At 43.0% G+C, this 18,988-nt stretch overlaps 1 protein-coding gene across 5 annotated transcripts in view; it reads right to left on the bottom strand.

Annotated features, from left to right (window-relative positions):
* Positions 1-18,988, bottom strand: part of LOC122539543 (protein phosphatase 3 catalytic subunit alpha) — a 332,195-nt gene that overhangs the window by 125,834 nt on the left and 187,373 nt on the right. For all 5 annotated transcript variants that reach the window (XM_087979864.1, XM_043674511.2, XM_043674507.2 and 2 more), the window contains exons 3-4: positions 13,482-13,606; positions 3,767-3,878 (exon numbers count right to left, since the gene is read on the bottom strand). In XM_087979864.1, coding sequence (XP_087835990.1) covers positions 3,767-3,878; positions 13,482-13,606 — 237 coding nt within the window. The remainder of the gene's footprint in view (positions 1-3,766; positions 3,879-13,481; positions 13,607-18,988) is intronic.

Here is an 18,988-nt window from a genome sequence, read left to right as displayed (position 1 = left end):
CTGTCCTTCACCATTAGGTCCACATTGTCCACCCCCAACAGTTCAAACAGAAGGTTATACAAGACACTAGTTAGATCTCAGTTGGAGCACTGTGTCCAGTTCTGGGCATTGCACTTTAGAAAGGGGGTCAAAGGCATTGGAGAGTGTGCAGAAGTTTATGAGAATGATTCCAGGATTAAGGAATTTCTGATTTGAGGACAGATGAGAGAAGCTGGGATGATTCTCCTTGGAGAAAGGAAAGCCCAGGGGAGATTTGGTCGAAGCATTCAGACACTAGTCTGACCACAGTCAACAGGGAGAGAATGTTTCCACTTGTTCAAAGATCAAGAACCAGAGCAGATAGATTTAAAAGAAGCAAATGCAACACAAGGACAAATGTCCCTGCAGCATGGGGGATAGGGTCTGGATTGCACTGAGAGTGTGGCAGAGGGAGGCTCAATTCAGACATTCAAAAGGGAATGAAGTGGTTACCGGAAGAGGAAAAATGAGTACGGTTACAGGGAAAAGGCAGCAGAATGGTGGGAGATGCATTGCTCATTTGGAGAGCCTGATTCAATGGGCTGAATGGCCCATTCTGTGTTGCACCAATTCTGTGATTTGTGTCTTTTGCCAGAACGAACCACTTCACAAAATCCCAACTGCCACACGTCTGTCCATTCTACCAGTCCAATCAGAATTAGCCCCACTTGGTAAGACATGGGGGTAAACCCCTCTCCCAACTTAAACCAGCATCACAGAAAAGATTCACCCCATACTGTAATCTGGTAAAATTCAAAAGGCAAAGAACTATCCCAGAGGTCACAAATTAAAGAAAAATTAACAACTTTATTCTTTAAGTCCAATAGAGAACATTAAAACCAACAATTATTTACAACTCCTTTTTTTAAACCCATCTTTTACCTCCCACTCTACAATACTAGTCTGTTAAAAGATCTTGATTAAGATACACAAAAAAAAATGTAATCATGTTTCAAAACCAGTCAGCTCTTTTGTAAATTTTCCTCTGTAGATTCTCTCCAGGTCAGCCTCGATGTTGTGTTGCACAAACTCCCCACAGACAGGTACCTTCCAGAGAGCTCTTCAGCTAGCAGTCTACATTTGGTGGTTTTTGACAGTTCTCCCCATGACTGTTCAAAATGTCCACTTTTATACCCCAAAACATCAGACTGTTTCATTGTTTTTAACATTATCAAAATACCAAATTCAAATTTGATTGGGTTTTGGTATTTTGGGTATAACTTAAACTGACTGGCCGAATTTGAATTTGTTTTTTTGTATCATGGCAACCTATCTGCTGCTATTTCTTTCGACCAAGTGTTACATTGTTACCTTGTTCAGGATTCTGAGTTTTGTCAGTCCTTGCTAGCTTTTCAACTCTCTTAAAGGTACATTACACCTCTACATCTTCATGACACCACGATCCCATAGGAGTTCACAGGATTGATCACCATTAAACAATAACATTCTCTATTTTGGGGCCAGTATTTAAGCACACAGAGAAAAAGGTTCTGAACAGAAATGGAACTCAGCCACAATTGTTCTCCTTTCCTTCACTGTTTCAGTGGATGGTTCCTACACAGTTACAAATCTGATCTCATCTCAGTGTGATCCTGTGCAAAGTCAATGGGAGGAAACTTCCAATTTTGATGGAAATAGTTTGGATAACTCCTAGCATGATGCATATTTATTGAAAGTTATTTAAATCTATTCATCTTGAATATTTAGGGCAAGGTGGGCTGAAAGAATTGTATCTCCTTCTCAAAACAGTTTGTCAAATATTGCATTCAGAAGCTTTCAGTCTTAAATGTCCTCCCACCCTGCAGTATTCCCTGATCTCTGCTTATCTCCTGTTCTGGCCTCAAGCATCTCAGTTTGCTATCCTTCCCCAGATGATAACTGCATCTTAAACTGTCCAGATCTGAAGCTTTAGAATTCTCCGTTCTCTACCCTTCTTGAGACGTTCCTTAAAACTCAACTCTTTGGTCAAGCTGTTGGCCACCAAGCCTCCCAGCTCCTATAAGGTTCAGTGGCAAACCAAAGAAGGTCTATAAAAAAAATTGAAAGTTGTTGGCATCAAACCAATTCTGATTCAGTGGAGTTATTGAAACCCAGTGCATTTTACAGGGTGACAAAGCTGGGTTTGCTTGGTAGCCAGTCAGTAAGGTTTGCAAGTGAGAGAGAGAGCGCGAGAGACAGACACAAAGGGGGAGACAGAGGGAGACACACACACAGAGCAAGCAAGAGTGACAGCGAGAGCGACATTACAGGTAGCTCTTTTATAATGCAGTGGTTATGTTCCTGTATGACCCCACACTGTAGAAATATCCTGTAATAAAAAGTGCACTTAAAGTACTAGCAATCGTGTTATCGCCAACACATTTTAGAAATTCACCCTTTCAGCCTTACAGCCAATTCACATTGATGAATAGCATGTTTTAGCAGAATAACCTGTAGTTGGTAATAAGTTTCAACACTTTTTTTTAAACAAACTATACACTTGACAGCAACAGAACCCACAAGACTCTCCTCAGGCATTCCAACACGCAACAAGAGTCAAGCAAACTATAAACCACTGTGAATATGCTCTGTAGTTGCAATGTGTGATGCCACTGTGTCCCAGTGTTTTTGATGAATCAAGTCACACTCAGGCACTTTGTGGAGTACCTCTCTGGAGAAGCACTCGGTGGGAAAGAGAGATGGTCTTGATGCACCTTCAGTGTCAGCCTTCACTTTGACAACGGATTATAAAGAACTTCACACTCTGGTTAACTTTCTCCTTGTATCCTTGCCTCAAATATTAGTCCATTTATTTTTTTAAAAATTAAATGTGACTGATCTGGCTGCCTGTTCTCACTTGGGGTGTGCTAGTCATACTCCAAGCCACAGTATTATTCTGGCCTTAGCCTGAAGCAGAGGGAGACAGAGATCAGGCCGCAATGAGACAACCTCCGAAACAATGTCAGGCTTTACAAGAGGTTTTCTGGGGACATCATCAGTCAGTTCAAACTGTAGCTTTTTACCTGTTCCTTTGGCGTGATAAAAGCAGGTCACAGAAACATAGAAGGTAATGGAGCAACATTTGGCCAATCATACCTGTGTCTTTGAAAGTCATCTAATGGCACCATAGCCTGCTTTCCCAAACTGTCAAGTATTTGACCAAATTTCCTTTTGTTTTCAAAATTTAATGGATTTTTCTAACCAACCTATTCAGAGATGTATTACACACCTTTGGAGCAGGTAGGACCCTGGCCTCCTAGTCCAGAGATAGGAACACTACCACTGTACCACAAGTGGGTCCCCAAATTTTAGGAGGGTTGTAGGAGAGCTTGCTTCCACTGCCCTTTCAGGCAGCATGTTCCAGATCACAACCACTTACTGCATCAAGAAAAATTAGCTCCCTCTGTCATTAAGGTCAATTGCCTTAAAGCTGGGTCCTTCGCTCCTACATCTCCTGTCATTGGAAGCAGTTTCTCCACATGAATGAAACACATCCATTTTGATCATCTATATTAAATCTACCCATAACCATTTCTGCTCGAAGGAGAAAAATCCCAATTTCTCCAGTCTCTGTACATTCACATTAGTCCCTCAGTCCTGGTCCTGTTTGGGGTAATCTCTACACCCTCTGAGGGGCCTTGGCAATTTATATAAACAATGGTGCTCAGAATTGGGTACAATATCCTGGCTGAGCTCTAAACAGTCATTAATGAAGGTTTTCACAAACAGCCTTGTTAACCCACCCGAATGAGGCACAGCTCATACTTACATTCTTGTTTAAAAGTGAAATATTCCGTCAAATGCCGACATTCATGGTTTCCACGAAGTAAAAACAACGTTTTTGGATATAAGATTTTCAAGGCCCAAAGGTACAACACACACTGGAAAATGAGAGAGAAAGGACGTGAATTATGGAGATGATCATCACAGGGACTGTACATATTAGTAAGCAGTGTTCATCAAATGGGCATCACTGCAAACATTTCTTACCCGTCCCCAATCCCCTTGGACAAGGTAATCAGCTGCCTTCAGGAACTCCCGCAGCCCACTTGGCTCACGATTTTGACTCAGTGACAGTGAAGGAATGGTGATATATTTCCAAGTCAGGATGGTGAATGGTTTGGAGGTGTTCCGGTATATCCACTGTCATTGCCTTTCTAGATGGAAATGGTTGTGGGATCTAAGGTTCTTTGGTGAATTTCTGCAGAGCATCTTGTAGATGGTACACATTGCTGCTACTGAGCGTCGGTGCTGGAGGGAGTGGATGTTTGGGGGCTGTGTTGCCAATCAAGCGGCTACTTTGTCCTGGATGGTATCGAGCTTCTTGAGTGTTGTTGGAGCTGCCCCCATCCAGGGCAAGTGGGGAGTCGGGAGGTTGGTTACTCGCTGCAGGATTCCCAGCCACAGAACTGCTCTTGCAGCCAATTCACTGAATTTTGTTCATGACGTGGACTATTGCAATTTACACCAGTGGGAACGGCAATGCCTTTTGTGAAAAATGTGCAGGAATTACACTTTGAAACAGTTAGTATCTAGTCAAATACTTCTAGGAATTAGAAATGTGTTAACTAAACCCAGGTGTGTGTGCACATCTTCACATGTACTGCTGCCAAACCTTCTCTGAGAACACTTGAATGAAGTGCCCCAGGATGTTTTATTTGATTAAAGTCACTATGTAAATGCAAACAGTTGGGTTTTAATTTGACTTATTTGAATTGCAAATTGGATTTCTCCGCTGTTTTGACTCGAGCGTATGAGTTAGTTTCTCACTCAGAAAGCTCCTGCAGAAACCACTGCTCAAACTCTTCCTTCATTATGCTGATGGCTGGGGTCCATCCGATTCTCCCCCATCTTCGCAAAATTAAATCAAAAGGAAGCACTGGAACTTTAGGAGTCTTGTTTCCAGTACACATCTATCACAGAGGGCAGTATTACAAACATATTATCTAACCTGCTTTCAATTCAATGTCAGTCGATGCTGGCTGTGACATTGCTATTCCTGGTCTGGAGGGAGATGATTTGATAACCCCCATCGATCACATCTTGAGACAGTACAAACTGGACTAATGTAACTCACTCATATAACTTATATATTGGACTCCTGTGGCACAAGGACTCCTCTGGACAAGGAGCCCAGGTTCAACTCTCACCTGCGCCAGAGGTGTGTCAGAACATCTCTGAACAGGTCGATTCAAAAATATCTCCAACTCACATGTGTCTGAGAGTGACTCTCTGCATTTTGTTTAACAAATAATCTAGCACCTACTGCACATTGGATCTAGAATTTTCCTGCAGTTCATAGACAGTTGTTTTAAATGCACTCTGTAGACTGCTTGCTGCCGTGCGCTCAGTAAAGATACTCTGAAGAACGAATGGGCTTTCGCTGTAAAACTCATCCCACTGGTCTAGAGACACAGCAGCAGGCAACCTGGATATTTGGTGATTTCTGGAGTTGATCAGATTCAGTCCCGATCAATCACCATCAGAACATTCCACTGACAACCTGGACCATCCCCGGGTGCAACACCCTGCATACTTCAAACAATAAACAACAGGCATATGCTGCAATGCTTTTCATTAGAGAGAGACAGATGAGATTCATGAAATAATGTCATTCTTAATACCATTTTATGAGGTTACCTTGGAGCCCTGCTGACCTTACCCTTCAATATTTTAATTTGACAGTAAAATGAACCATGAAGAGTGTTTTGAGAGCAGAGGATAACACAGTGACTCAGGCGAGAGAGATTAATGATCCCCAGTCTGTGATGTTTGATGAAATGAACAGAAAGTCATTAAAACCGGGGCTTCAAGACAACTCAATTCCTCTTGCATTGATTTGTTTTAGTTCTAGTCTAGGTCCCCGTTCACTACACCAATAATATTGACCAAAGATTGTTTTCAAATTGTGGAACAGAAAAGAATTACGTGAAAAATTATGTGAATTCTTTACATCTCTCTTTTTTGGGGTCCTCCTGGAAATCAAGAATTTGGCCCTCTCATCACCGACCCAAGGAGGATTCCACCGCTCTTCCTTGCCAGCAGTGAAGCGAAGGAGGAACACTCAATGTTGCTGCGTCCGTGCGTGTTTTTGCGTGCATGTGTGCGCGTGCCTGCATGTGCACATGCATGTGTGCGTGCCTCTGCATATGCGCTGACATGTATACATGTGCACTTGTGCGAACATGTGCATGCTCATGCGTGTCCATGCATGTGTGTGCATTTGTTGAAGAGTACAGTCAATGCATTGTTTTGACGGAGGCCATTAGGGTGCATTAGCATCAGGAGAGAGAATGCTTCAAGTATTAACTGCACATTTTAATTAAGGTCACCAGTGTCAGGTCAAATACTCTTTGAAAACAATTCTGCCATTCCGGTTTCCACCAGTGCAGAAACAAGACTTTTTTTTTTAAATGTAAGGGACAGATGAACTGAAGTGACTGCATAATTCTATTTTTTAATATAGCCATCAGGAAATTAAAATAAGTTTCATGATTGAAAGTTAATGACATTAGGGAAGGTGCAATATGTATTAACCAAGGAGTTAAACACTAACTGCTGTGATATTAGAATGTTCTCAGCATTCCAAGACTGGAGGTTGGCAAACGTAATGCCACTGTTTAAGAAGGACGGTAAAGACAAGCCAGGGAATTATAGACCGGTGAGCCTGACCTCGGTGGTGGGCAAGTTGTTGGAGGGAATCCTAAGGGACAGGATGTATATGTATTTGGAAAAGCGCAGCAGGTCAGGCAGCATCAAAGGAGCAGGAGAATCGACGTTTCAGTCATAAGCCCTTCTTCCTGAAGAAGGGCTTATGCCTGAAACGTCGATTCTCCTGCTCCTTTGATGTTGCCTGACCTGCTGCGCTTTTCCAAATACATATACATCCTGCATCTGCAGTCCTCACTTTCTCCATGTATTTGGAAAGGCAAGAACTGATTCGGGATAGTCAACATGGCTTTGTGCGTGGGAAATCATGTCTTACAAACTTGATTGAGTTTTTTGAAGAAGTAACAAAGAAGATTGTTGAGGGCAGAGCAGTAGATGTGATCTATATGGATTTCAGTAAGGCGTTTGACAAGGTTCCCCATGGGAGACTGATTAGCAAGGTTCGATCTCATGGAATACTAGGAGAACTAGCCATTTGGATACAGAACTCGCTCAGAGGTAGAAGACAGAGGGTGGTGGCAGAGGGTTGTTTTTCCAGACTGGAGGCCTATGACCAGTGGAGTGCCACAAGGATTGGTGCTGGGCCCTCTACTTTTTGTCATTTACATAAATGATTTGGATGCGAGCTTAAGAGGTACAGTTAGTAAGTTTGCAGATGACACCAAAATTGGAGGTGTAGTGGACAGCAAACAGGGTTACCTCAGATTACAACAGGATCTTGACCAGATGGGCCAATGGGCTGAGAAGTGGCAGATGGAGTTTAATTCAGATAAATGCAAGGTGCTGCATTTTGGGAAAGCAAATCTTAGCAGAACTTATACACTTAATGGTAAGGTCCTAGGGAGCATTGCTGAACAAAGAGACCTTGGAGTGCAGGTTCATAGCTCCTAGAAAGTGCAGTCGCAGGTAGCTAGGATAGTGAAGAAGACATTTGGTATGCTTTCCTTTATTGGTCACAGTATTGAGTACAGGAGTTGGGAGGTCATGTTGCGGCTGTACAGGACATTGGTTAGGTCACTGTTGGAATATCGCGTGCAATTCTGATCTCGGCCTTATCGGAAAGATATTGTGAAACTTGAAAGGGTTCAGAAAAGATTTACAAGGGTTGGAGGATCTGAGCTACAGGGAGAGGCTGAACAGGCTGGGGCTGTTTTCCCTGGAGCGTCAGAGGCTGATGAGTGACCTTATAGAGGTTTACAAAATTTTGAGGGGCACGGATAGAATAAATAGACAAAGTCTTTAACCTGGGGTTGGGGAATCCAGAACTAGAGGGCATAGGTTTAGGGTGAGAGGGGAAAGATATAAAAGAGACTAAGGGGCAACGTTTTCATACAGAGGGTGGTACGTGTATGGAATGAGCTGCCAGAGGATGTGGTGGAGGCTGGTACAATTGCAACATTTAAGAGGCATTTGGATGGGTATATGAATAGGAAGGGTTTGGAGGGATATGGGCCAGGGGCTGGCAGGTGGGACTAGATTGGGTTGGGATATCTGGTCGGCATGGACGGGTTGGACTGAAGGGTCTGTTTCCATGCTGTACATCTCTATGACTCTATTTCAGAATCGTACTATTGTCTCCAAACAAATGAGGACTTGTATTTACATAGCACCTTTCACAACCTCAGCAACAGCTCTTTATTGACAATGAACTACCTGTGAAGTGTAGTCACTGGTACTAAATGTGACAGCGAATTTGTGAGCCCACGACGTCGCAATGTGACAACGACCAGATTATCTGAGTGCTGCTGACTGAGGGATACAGGACAAAGAGACGAAACATCTCCCCTCCCCTCCACCACCACTCCCCCCACCCCCGTCCCCAACCCCGCACCCTATTCAAAATATCATCAGGGCTCTTTGATGCTGCCTCATGGAATAGAGGTGGCCTCAGCATAATTTCTCATCTGAAAGACTGCATCTCCAACAATGGAGCATGGAGTCACTGAAACAGACCCATCCATCCAACTAATCTGTGCTGATCACATTCCCAAACTAAACTAGTCCCACCTGCCTGCGCTTAGCCCAGATCCCTCCAAACCTTTCTTATTCATGAATTTATCCAAACGTCTTTTAAATGTTGTAACTGTATCTGCATCAGCCACTACCTCCGCAAGTTCATTCCACACGTGAACCACTGCGTAAAAAAAAGTTGCCCCTCATGTTCTTCGTAAATCGCTCTCCTCTCACCTTAAAAATATGCCACTGTGTCTTGAACTCCCCTACCCAAGGGAAAAGACTCTCATCAGTCACCTTATGTATGCCCCTCATGATTTTATAAACTTCTTTAAAGTCAGCCCTCAACCTGCTATGCTCCAGTGAACAATGTCTCAGCATACCCAGTCTATCTTTATAACCCAAACCCTCCATTCCTGGCAACATCCCGGTAAATCTTTTCTGAATCCTCTCCAGTTTAATAATATCCTTCCTGTAGCAGTCCCGCAGCAATGCACTGACATTGCCAGTTCTGGTGATGTGCTTGTGTCTGTGCACTGGGACTTGAACCTGAACTACAGTTTACACATTTACCCTTCAGTAAAAGATGTTGCAATGTACACTAACATTGCAGGAATACATTGAAGAAACAAATTAAATTTCAGCAAGATGTAAGAACACATCAATTGTCCTCACATAGACTGAAGAAACAGACCAACTGGTTAAAAGAAGAGGAGAAAATCCTCAAATCTGTATGGAAGAACTTTCTTGACCATCATCCTTCTGAGCCAATGAGGATGGAATCAGCTTTGGATTGGACACTGCAGAATGAAGTGGAGCTTGTGTTGGTGGGGAGCACCTCAGAAAGAGTGATCGCTATATTATGTTTAAGAGTAGTTACGCACAAAGGGAGAAGAAATAATCTAAAAAATTAGGGTACTCAATCATAGATGCTGAGAAGGATTTGGCCCCAAATGGACAGGAGACAAAAAAACGTATTAGTCAAGCAGGAAATGAGCTTGGCTCTGCATTAAGCTCAGGAGGGGCTTTGGAGAGCGTGGCTACCTGAGGAGAATGGTCGAGTCTTTCACTCAGTACAATACTCTTGGTCCCACTTCACCTGTCAGTTTACTAATACCTGAGAGTAGAGAAAAGGACAGATGCTGGGCTACACAACGGAACTTCAATTATCAAATAGTAATTGTGTTTCCAAATAATGGAAGACCGGCAATGTTCAGAGCCTAGGTCATTTTGATGTCTCAAAGCACCCTACCCAAATTGGCACAATGACCTGCCATTATTGTTACTGTGTTTCAATGCGAGCTTCACAGTGTCTTTGCCATAGATTGTGTCCCCTCCTCTGGAATGCTGACCATTTGTGAGTTGAGCAAACAGGATATTAACAGGACATCACTGCCTTGTTACCAATCATTCAAAATGGCAACTATCTATCCATCGAGGTAATTCGCATTGAGTCCAAACATCTTAACAATGAGGCAGGCCAGTGGCAGAGAAGGAAGTAAATCCTGTTATCCAGATCCCACCACCTCACGGGACATTCAGTACTGTGTACCAAAGATCTGCAGGTCAGAAATCAGCTTGGTCACTCCCATGAAATCTCACAAAGGATCCTGAGGGGAGCCAAATCATCCTCAAATCAAAGGAGAGACCGTGAAAGCTGGCATTACATCATGGTGTCACTTTTGCTCGGTGAACAGCTCTCTCACCTCAGAGTGAGGGCATTGAGATTCAAGTCTCAGTCCAGGAAATGCTAGACTAGAACACACAGGTTACTGTCAGAACTAGAGGGGCCTTCATCTATCGAATGAGACATTGAACAAAACACCGGCACTGGATATTATTACTCTGAAGTGGAAGAGCTGAGTTACCCTGGGCTAATATTCATCCCTCCCCAATCTCAGGAAAATAGATGACCCATTTATTATCAAACTGGCTGCTGTGCTCCTGAATTTACAACAGCACAAATGTTTCTGAAAGTACTGAAGCTGAGAGAGGAACAGTTTCTAGGTTGTGGATGTATCAATTCCAACTAGAGGACAACACAGAGGAGAGGAGAACAGCATGGGGATAGGGAAATCAGAACTTTCACAATTTTAGCTGTAGGTTTGCTCGCTGAGCTGGAAGATTCATTTTCGGACGTTTCATCACCATACTAGGTAACATCTTCAGTGAGCCTCCCCAGATGAAGCACTGGTGACATGGCCAGCTTTTTATCTGTGTGTTTACATTTCCTCAGGTTGGTGATGTCATTTCTGGTGGGGACATCATTTTGGTTCTTTTTCTCAGGGGGTGGTAAATGGGATCCAAGTCAATGTGTTTGTTGATAGAGTTCTGGTTGGAATGCCATGCTTCTAGGAATTCTCGTGCGTGTCTCTGTTTGGCTTGTCCTAGGATAGATGTGTTGTCCCAGTCGAAGTGGTGTCCTTCCTCACCTGTATGTAAGGATACTAGTGAGAGAGGGTCATGTCGCTTTGTGGCTAGTTGCTGTTCATGTATCCTGGTGGCTCGTTCTCTGCCTGTTTGTCCAATGTAGTGTTTGTTACAGTTCTTGCATGGTATTTTGTAAATGACATTAGTTTTGCTTGTTGTCTGTATAGGGTCATTCAAGTTCATTAGCTACAGTTTTAGAGTGTTGGGGGGTTTGTGGGTTACCATGATGCCAAGGGGTCTGAGTAGACTGGCAGTCATTTCCAAAAGTCTTTGAAGAAGGGGAGAGTGGCTGGGGTTTCTAAACGTGTTTTGTCTGCTTGTTTGGGTTTGTTGCTGAGAAATTGGCAGACTGTGTTCATTGGGTACCCATTCTTTTTAGATTAGATTAGACTCCCTACAGTGTGGAAACAGGCCCTTCGGCCCAACAAGTCCACACCGACCCTCCGAAGAATAATCCACCCATAGCCATTTCCCTTTAACCAATGCACCTAACACTATGGGAAATTTAGCATGGCCAATTCACCTGCACATCTTTGGACTGTGGGAGGAAATCACAGGAGACCTGGAGAAAACCCACGCAGATATAGGGAGAATGTGCAAACTCCATACAGACAGTCACCCAAGGCTGGAATCAAGCCTGGGTCCCTGGTGCTGTGAGGCAGCAGTGCTAACCACTAAGCCACCGTGCATCCCATTGAATACACTGTATAGATGACTTCCCTCTGCTCTGGTAGTTCCTCTGTACTGCAGTGTGTGGTGGCTCATTGAAATAATGTTCTAATGCAGCTCTGTTTGTGGATGCTGGGATGATTGCTTCTGTAGTTCAGTATTTGATCCGTATGTGTTGTTTTCCTGTAGATGCTGATTTGAAGCTTCCCATTGGCTGTTCGCTCTACTACAACATCCAGGAACGGCAGTTTGTTGTTGTTTTCCTTCTCTTTAGTGAATTTTATGCCAGTAAGGGCAATATTGATGGTATTGAACATTTCCTCTAATTTGTTTCATTTAGTGGTGACAAAGGTGTCATCCACGTAATGAACCCAAAGTTGGACTCACAGATGAAGAAGGGCATCACTTCGACTGGGACAACACATCCATCCTAGGACAAGCCAAACAGAGACACGGACGAGAATTCCAAGAAGCATGGAATTTCAATTGGAACTCTATCAACAAACACATTGACTTGGATCCCATTTACCACCCCCTAAGGAAAAAGAACAGGAAATGATATCACCAACTCAAGGAAACCTCAGCACACAAACAGAAAGTGGGCCATACCACCAGTGCTTCATCTGGAGGCTCACTAATAATGGACGGTGACGAAACGTCTGAAAACAAACCTTCCAGCTCAGCGAACAAACTTACACCCAGAACCCCAACCTGAGCTACAAATCTTCTCAAAACTCACTTTCCCCAATTGTGTTCTAATGTTTAAAAAAATTCTTTAGGTGCTTCAGAGGCAGCAGCAAAATGGAGATGGAGAAAAAGAGGAGGACTTTGAGAAGTTAGCCTAGTCAGAGGGTTGATGTTGAAAAGGAATATCTTAATGGGAACGGGAAGGTTGGAGGGGGAATTGCTGATCGTGGGACTCCTGTGTCCAAATGCCTTACCTTCAGGTAAAGGAGAGGATTGGTCAGAGATTAGAGGTCAGGAAAATAACTGGGAGCCCACATCTGACAGTCAGAAACACGGAAATACGTACAACTAAAAAAGGGCACTAATTGTTCGGCATTGTACTCCTGCATTGTTTTAGAATTACTTCACCCTATCAACAATAACTTCTTGTATCTTTATCACAGTCAAGTACCTCGATGTACTGCACAGAAGTATTCAAGAGAATCCAACAGTGAAATGTGTAACGAGATATTAGGAGAAGTGATCAAAAGCTTGGTCAAAGGAAAGTGGTGTTAAACAATGTCTTAAAAAAAAGGAGCGAGGTAGGTATCAAAGGAATTTCGAGAGGGAATTCTGAGACCGGATAAAGGCAAGACACCAGTGGCCAAGCAATCTGGGGTGTGCAGGAGGTTAGAATCAGGAGTGCAGATATTTTAAAGAATTCAGAAGATTTCACATCATGATGGGAGGGGCTGGGCAAAACCAGAGAAAGTTATGAAAGTGAGAATGGAAATGTTTCAACTAAGGTGTTAGCACAGCAGGGATCAATGCAGGTCAGAGAACACGGGGCGATGGGTGCAGAGGATATGGTGAGAGTTCAGCTCAGGAAAGCAGAGATTTGGTTAAGTTTGTAAGTTCTGGAAGGTGCAAGACTGGAGATCTACCAGAGGAAGACAGAAATGCCAAAGTGTGGAGGTGATGATGATGTGGATGGAAGGTCTTTGAAGAGGAGGGAGGATAATATTGGCCTAGTTTCCTTCATGTCTAATAACCAAGTCCACATCCTACACATACAGAAGACAAACCCTTAGACTCACTTCAATGCTGAAATAACCTCTGTCCACATAGTCACCAAGGAAGAGGTAGCGAGTAGATGCTGGAGATCCACCAACTTCAAACAGCTTCATCAGATCGAAGAACTGACCATGGATATCACCGCAAACTGAAAGAGATCAACAGCAAGATTTAGACTCTACCCTTTTGCCAGTTGTGCAATGAAAGAACATCTCCCTACTCAGCAATAATAATTATGGAAGAATTGTGTCTGCTTTTATCATAAGTTGTTAACGAGTTGAATCAAAACAACCTGGAATATTGTTCTCAAATGGTGTGACATTGGTAGACCAGAGGATCTCTACACCAGCAGGTGACATTCAAGCCAGGGGTGTATTACTCACTTGGTGTGACAGAGCTCAGTGTTTGTGCCTCACCACAGCATAATTCTCCTGGAAGACAATGTTTAGAATCTGAAGATGCAATACAAATCACATCGCCTAACATGTACAGCAGAGACTCCATTTCAAAAAGAACATGGACTGCAGCAGTTCAGGAAGAAAACTTACTGCTACCTCCTCAAGGGCAACTTGGGAAGGACAAGAGAAAGTAGCCCAGCCAGTGACATGCACATCCCATGAGGAAATTTTTAAAAAGTTCTTAATCAGATTTACAAAGTGCCTGGAGACACCCAGTCTCTTGCTCATGGATATGAATGCCATTAATTGTACATCCGTGGTAACCACTGCACAGTGGGTCTTCAAAGATAGACGTACAATAAGGACCCAGTAGGAATCAGCCCTGTATTAAACCACTGACATCTGGCAAAATTATAGCCACAAGAAATACATTTGCTCTCTTTTATTCTTCCAGGGGAAGTGGATGTCACTGACCCGACTACCATTTGTTGGCCGTCCCCAACTGTCCTTGAACTGGGTGGCTTCTGGGGTCATTTTACAGAGCAGTTAGGAGTCAGTGTGGGCCTGGAGTCACGTGTAAACCAGGCTGGGTAGGACAGATTTCCTTCCCTAAAGGAAGTTAGTGAACCAGATGAGTTTTTACGATGGTTGTCCTGGTTACTGAAACTAGCTTTATATCCCAGAGAATTTTATTTAATTGAATTTAAATCCCACCAGCTGTGGTGAGATGCTGTGTTCCGAGAGCATTAACCAGAGTCTCCGGGTTGCTAATCCAGTGACAATATCACTACATCCAGAAATAAATCTGATTTAAATTAAAAAAAAAGAGGAAATAATGAGAAATGACAGATGAAACTTGTGTTAAATCCGTTTGCATCTCAGGAGCATTTCAAAGTCCTGCGCATGCAATTTTCACTGCGACTATTTGTCAAGGTCTTCAGTTAGGAAGTTGGGCAGAGGTAGCATGACCTGCAATCTCCTGGTGACCATCTATTGGAGTAATTACTGATGTAACAGAGTCAGGCAGAACAAGATCCCCTACGCTCTCGGTCCTGGACGTGTTGAAAAGGTGGTAGCAGGGTACAGCTTTGTTAATTCAGCTAAAAATGGGGTCACCCCTAAAATTAAGCATTTGTAATAAAATTATTCATCCAGTCTTCCAAATATAACCGGATTAAAAATGATTGGAAATGATTTGTAACAAAAGCTTTACTGATCATGGATCAAATTATTGTTGGTTTGTTCAGGGTTCTTCCTGAGATTTTCTTGTGGGCTATTATTTAATATTTGGGGGCTTCAATTCCATTCACACTAATTCATTTCTGTAATAACAGCACTTTCGCTATATGTGCTGACATTTGGATTCAGAAACAGAATTAGGAAGAATTTGTCAATATCCTCAATAACTATCAAAGTCATAGAGATGTACAACACAGAAACAGACCCTGCGGTCCAACGTGTCCATGCTGACCAGATATCCCAACCCACTCTAGTCCCACCTGCTAGCACTCAGCCCATACCTCTCCAAACCCTTCCTATTTATATACCCATCCAAATGCCTCTTAAATGTTGCAATTGTACCAGCCTCCACCACTTCCTCTGGCAGCTCGTTCCATACACGTACCACTCTCTGTGAGAAAAAGTTGCCTCTTAGGGTCTCTTTTAGATCTTTCCCCTCTCACCTTAAACCTATGCCCTCTAGTTCTGGACTCTCCGACCCCAGGGAAAAGACTTTGTCTATATATCCCATCCGTGCCCCTCATGATTTAGTAAACCTCTATGAGGTCACCCCTCAGCCTCCGACGCTCCAGGAAAACAGCCCCAGCCTGTTCAGCCTCTCCCGATAGCTCAAATCCTCCAACCCTGGCAACATCCTTGTCAATCTTTTCTGAACCCTTTCAAGTTTCACAACATCTTTCCGAGAGGAAGGAGACTAGAATTGCACGCAATATTCCAACAGTGGCCTAACCAATGTCCTATACAGTCGCAACATGACCTCCCAACTCCTGTACTCAATACTCTGACCAATAAAGGAAAGCATACTAAACGCCTTCTTCACTATCATATCCACCTGCGACTCCATTTTCAAGGAGCTATGAACCTGCACTCCAAGGTCTCTTTGTTCAGCAACACTCCCTCGGACCTTACCATTAAGTGTATAAGTCCTGCTAAGATTTGCTTTCCCAAAACGCAGCACCTCACATTTATCTGAATTTAACTCCATCTGCCACTTCTCAACCCATTGGCCCATCTGGTCCAGATCCTGTTGTAATCTGAGGTAACCTTCTTCGCTGTCCACTGCACCTCCAATTCTGGTGTCATCTGCAAACTTATTAACTATACCTCTTACGCTCACATCCAAATATTATATAAATGATGAAAAGTAGTGGACCCAGCACCGATCCATGTGGCACTCCATTGGTCACAGGCCTCCAGTCTGAAAAACAACCCTCCACCACCGCCCTCTGTCTTCTATCTTTGAGCCAGTTCTGTATCCAAATGGTTAGTGCACCCTGTATTCTATGAGATCTAACCTTGCTAGCCAGTTTCCCATGGGGAATCTTGTCAAACGCTTTACTTAAGTCCATTAGATCACATCTACCACTCTGCCTTCATCAATCCTGTGTTTTTTTGAAGAAATAACAATCAAGTTTGTGAGACATGGTTTTCCACACACAAAGCTATGTTGACTATCCTGAATCAGTCCTTGCCTTTTCAAAAACATGTACATCCTGTCCCTCAGGGTTCCCTCCAACAACTTGCCCACCACCAACATCAGGGTCACTGGCCTATAGTTCCCTGGCCTGTCCTGACCACTTTTCTTAAACAGTGGCACAACGTTAGCCAACCTCTAGTCTTCTGGCACCTCACCTGTGACTATCAATGATACAAATATCTCAGTAAGAAGCCCAACAGTCACCTCCCTAGCTTCCCAAAGTTCTAGGGTACACCTGAACAGATCCTAGGGACTTATCCACTTTTATGCATTTCAAGACATCTAGTCGTTGAGAACTCTGGGTTTGTACTCTATGAAGTTTAGAAGGATGACCGGGGGGACCTGATTAAAACACACAGAATACTGAGAGGCCTGGAGAAGATGATTCTGCTAGTGGTGGAGACTTGAATCCGAGGCACATCTTCAGACTAAAGGGATGATCCTTTTGGATTGAGGTGAGGAAGAAGTTCTTCAGCCACAGTGCGGTTAATCTGTCGAACTCATTGCCGCAAATTCAAAGGTCCTCAGATAGCAGCTTCCAACCCACAACCACTTCCATCTGAAAGAACAAGGGCACCAGGTACTTGTGAACATCAGTTGCAAGTTCCGTTCTATGTCAATCACTGTCCTGATTTGGAAATATGTCACCGTTTCTTCATTGCTGCTGGGTCAAAATCCAGGAACTTTTCCTCCTCTTGTAGAGGGGTGGGGGGGGGGAATGCAGCAGTTCAAGATGGCAGCACACCACCATCTTCTCATGGGCAACTGGGACCAGGCAATAAATGCTGACCAACCAGCCACGCCCAAGCCCCACAAATAACAAAAATAAATTCTGTGGAGATCAAGTCACTGAGTGCATCTATGTTAGATAGACTCTTGATTGGGAAGGGAAGCAAGCAGGAAAATGGGGTTCAATGATCAAATGTAAAAACAGACTCAATGGTCCAAATGGCTTAGTTCTGCTCCTTTATCTTATGGTCTCAAAATCAATTTTGAAAATGTATGTAGTTTGCACAAGAACCCACTCAGCTCATGTACTGCCAGGGCACTCCACCTCCACAAAATCCCACAGTATTCACTTCTTTTGAATTTGAAAACGAATCAGTTCCTTTATTCGCCACAAGAAGTTAGAGATTTGCAACACAGCTTGTATTTACATAGTGTCTAGGAGCATGGGACAAAAAAGTTTTGCTGATCCACAAATAGAAATAAATGCCAACCCAGATAAAGAGAAAAGGATGACCAAACACCTGGTATGATCGATGTGGAGAAAAAGCATATTTTTGGGACTACCCTCGCTCTTAAGGTGTGAATCAACAAGGCTCAAAATCATGACATAATTAAATCGAAATATGGATGTAAACCTAAAATTAAAGAGTCTGCAACACCGGAAAGCAGCTGACTGCAGAGAAGAAAATAATCCTTTCGTCATGAATTTTAGTTGCCTGATTTATCAAATTTTTTTCTGACTTTATATTGGAAGAAAATTTCATCAGCTACTCGACCTTTATTTTGCTGGAAAAGATGAAACAGTATTAAAACTGTGGCAAAGGACGGTGAAGATGTCTGTTGAATATTTTAATCTGCAAAACACACCACAATCACTTGAAAAAGAAACAGCACAATGAGGGACATCAAAACAGCAAGCCCTGAATACATGAAAAAAATCAATCAAATCAAGATAAATCATGCTGGGAAATCTCTATCCTTGACTGGATAAGGTGGTCTGGAGACATAGGAGGTCAATCTCTGTACATCAACAATTGAGGGAAGGTGTTAGAGGGATAGGTTGTGTTCAACTGTGTCAAATGTTACAGAATGGTCAAGGAACACAGGAGAACTAGTGCACTATGGTCAATTCACAGGGAATGTCATGTTACTGTGATAGAGGCAGTTTCAGTGCTGTACCAAGGAGGGAATCTGACCAGTGAAATTCAAACAGGAAATTCCAAGAAAAATGGGCATAGAGACTGCAGATGAACATATATTTGGTGTGGTAATTGGGGATGGTAAATCATCTCTTCATTAAAGCCACGACACCCAGGAAAAGTATTATTTTCGTAGACACCACAGGATTGAAATTGGCACACAACAGCCAGCATAAGGCAACACTGCAATAAATACTGACACTTCTACACACAAAAGGCTTCACACAAAAAATTGTTTTTTCCAACTGGTGAGGTCACAAGTGAATGCACATGCACAAAGCTGGAGATTTTCAAGAGGTACCTTCTAAACTTTTACAGCACCCCAGACCACAATCACAGATTTCAACTTAACAATTGACAGTGTCTATTACTGTAGGATCCACCACATTTTTACGAGTAATAATGGCTCCTGAGCTTATGCAAATGTAAAATAAAGACTTTACATGTTTTTGCAAGGATTTTATTGACTCCTCCTGCCTCCAACAACC

The sequence above is a fragment of the Chiloscyllium plagiosum genome, unplaced genomic scaffold (genome assembly GCF_037043375.1).
Source record: "Chiloscyllium plagiosum isolate Xiang-an unplaced genomic scaffold, Cpla_swu_hap1 HiC_scaffold_36, whole genome shotgun sequence".
Taxonomy (NCBI): Eukaryota; Metazoa; Chordata; class Chondrichthyes; order Orectolobiformes; family Hemiscylliidae; genus Chiloscyllium; species Chiloscyllium plagiosum.
The sequence above is the reverse complement of the archived record's forward strand: the minus strand, read 5'-3'. Positions and strand labels throughout refer to the sequence as shown.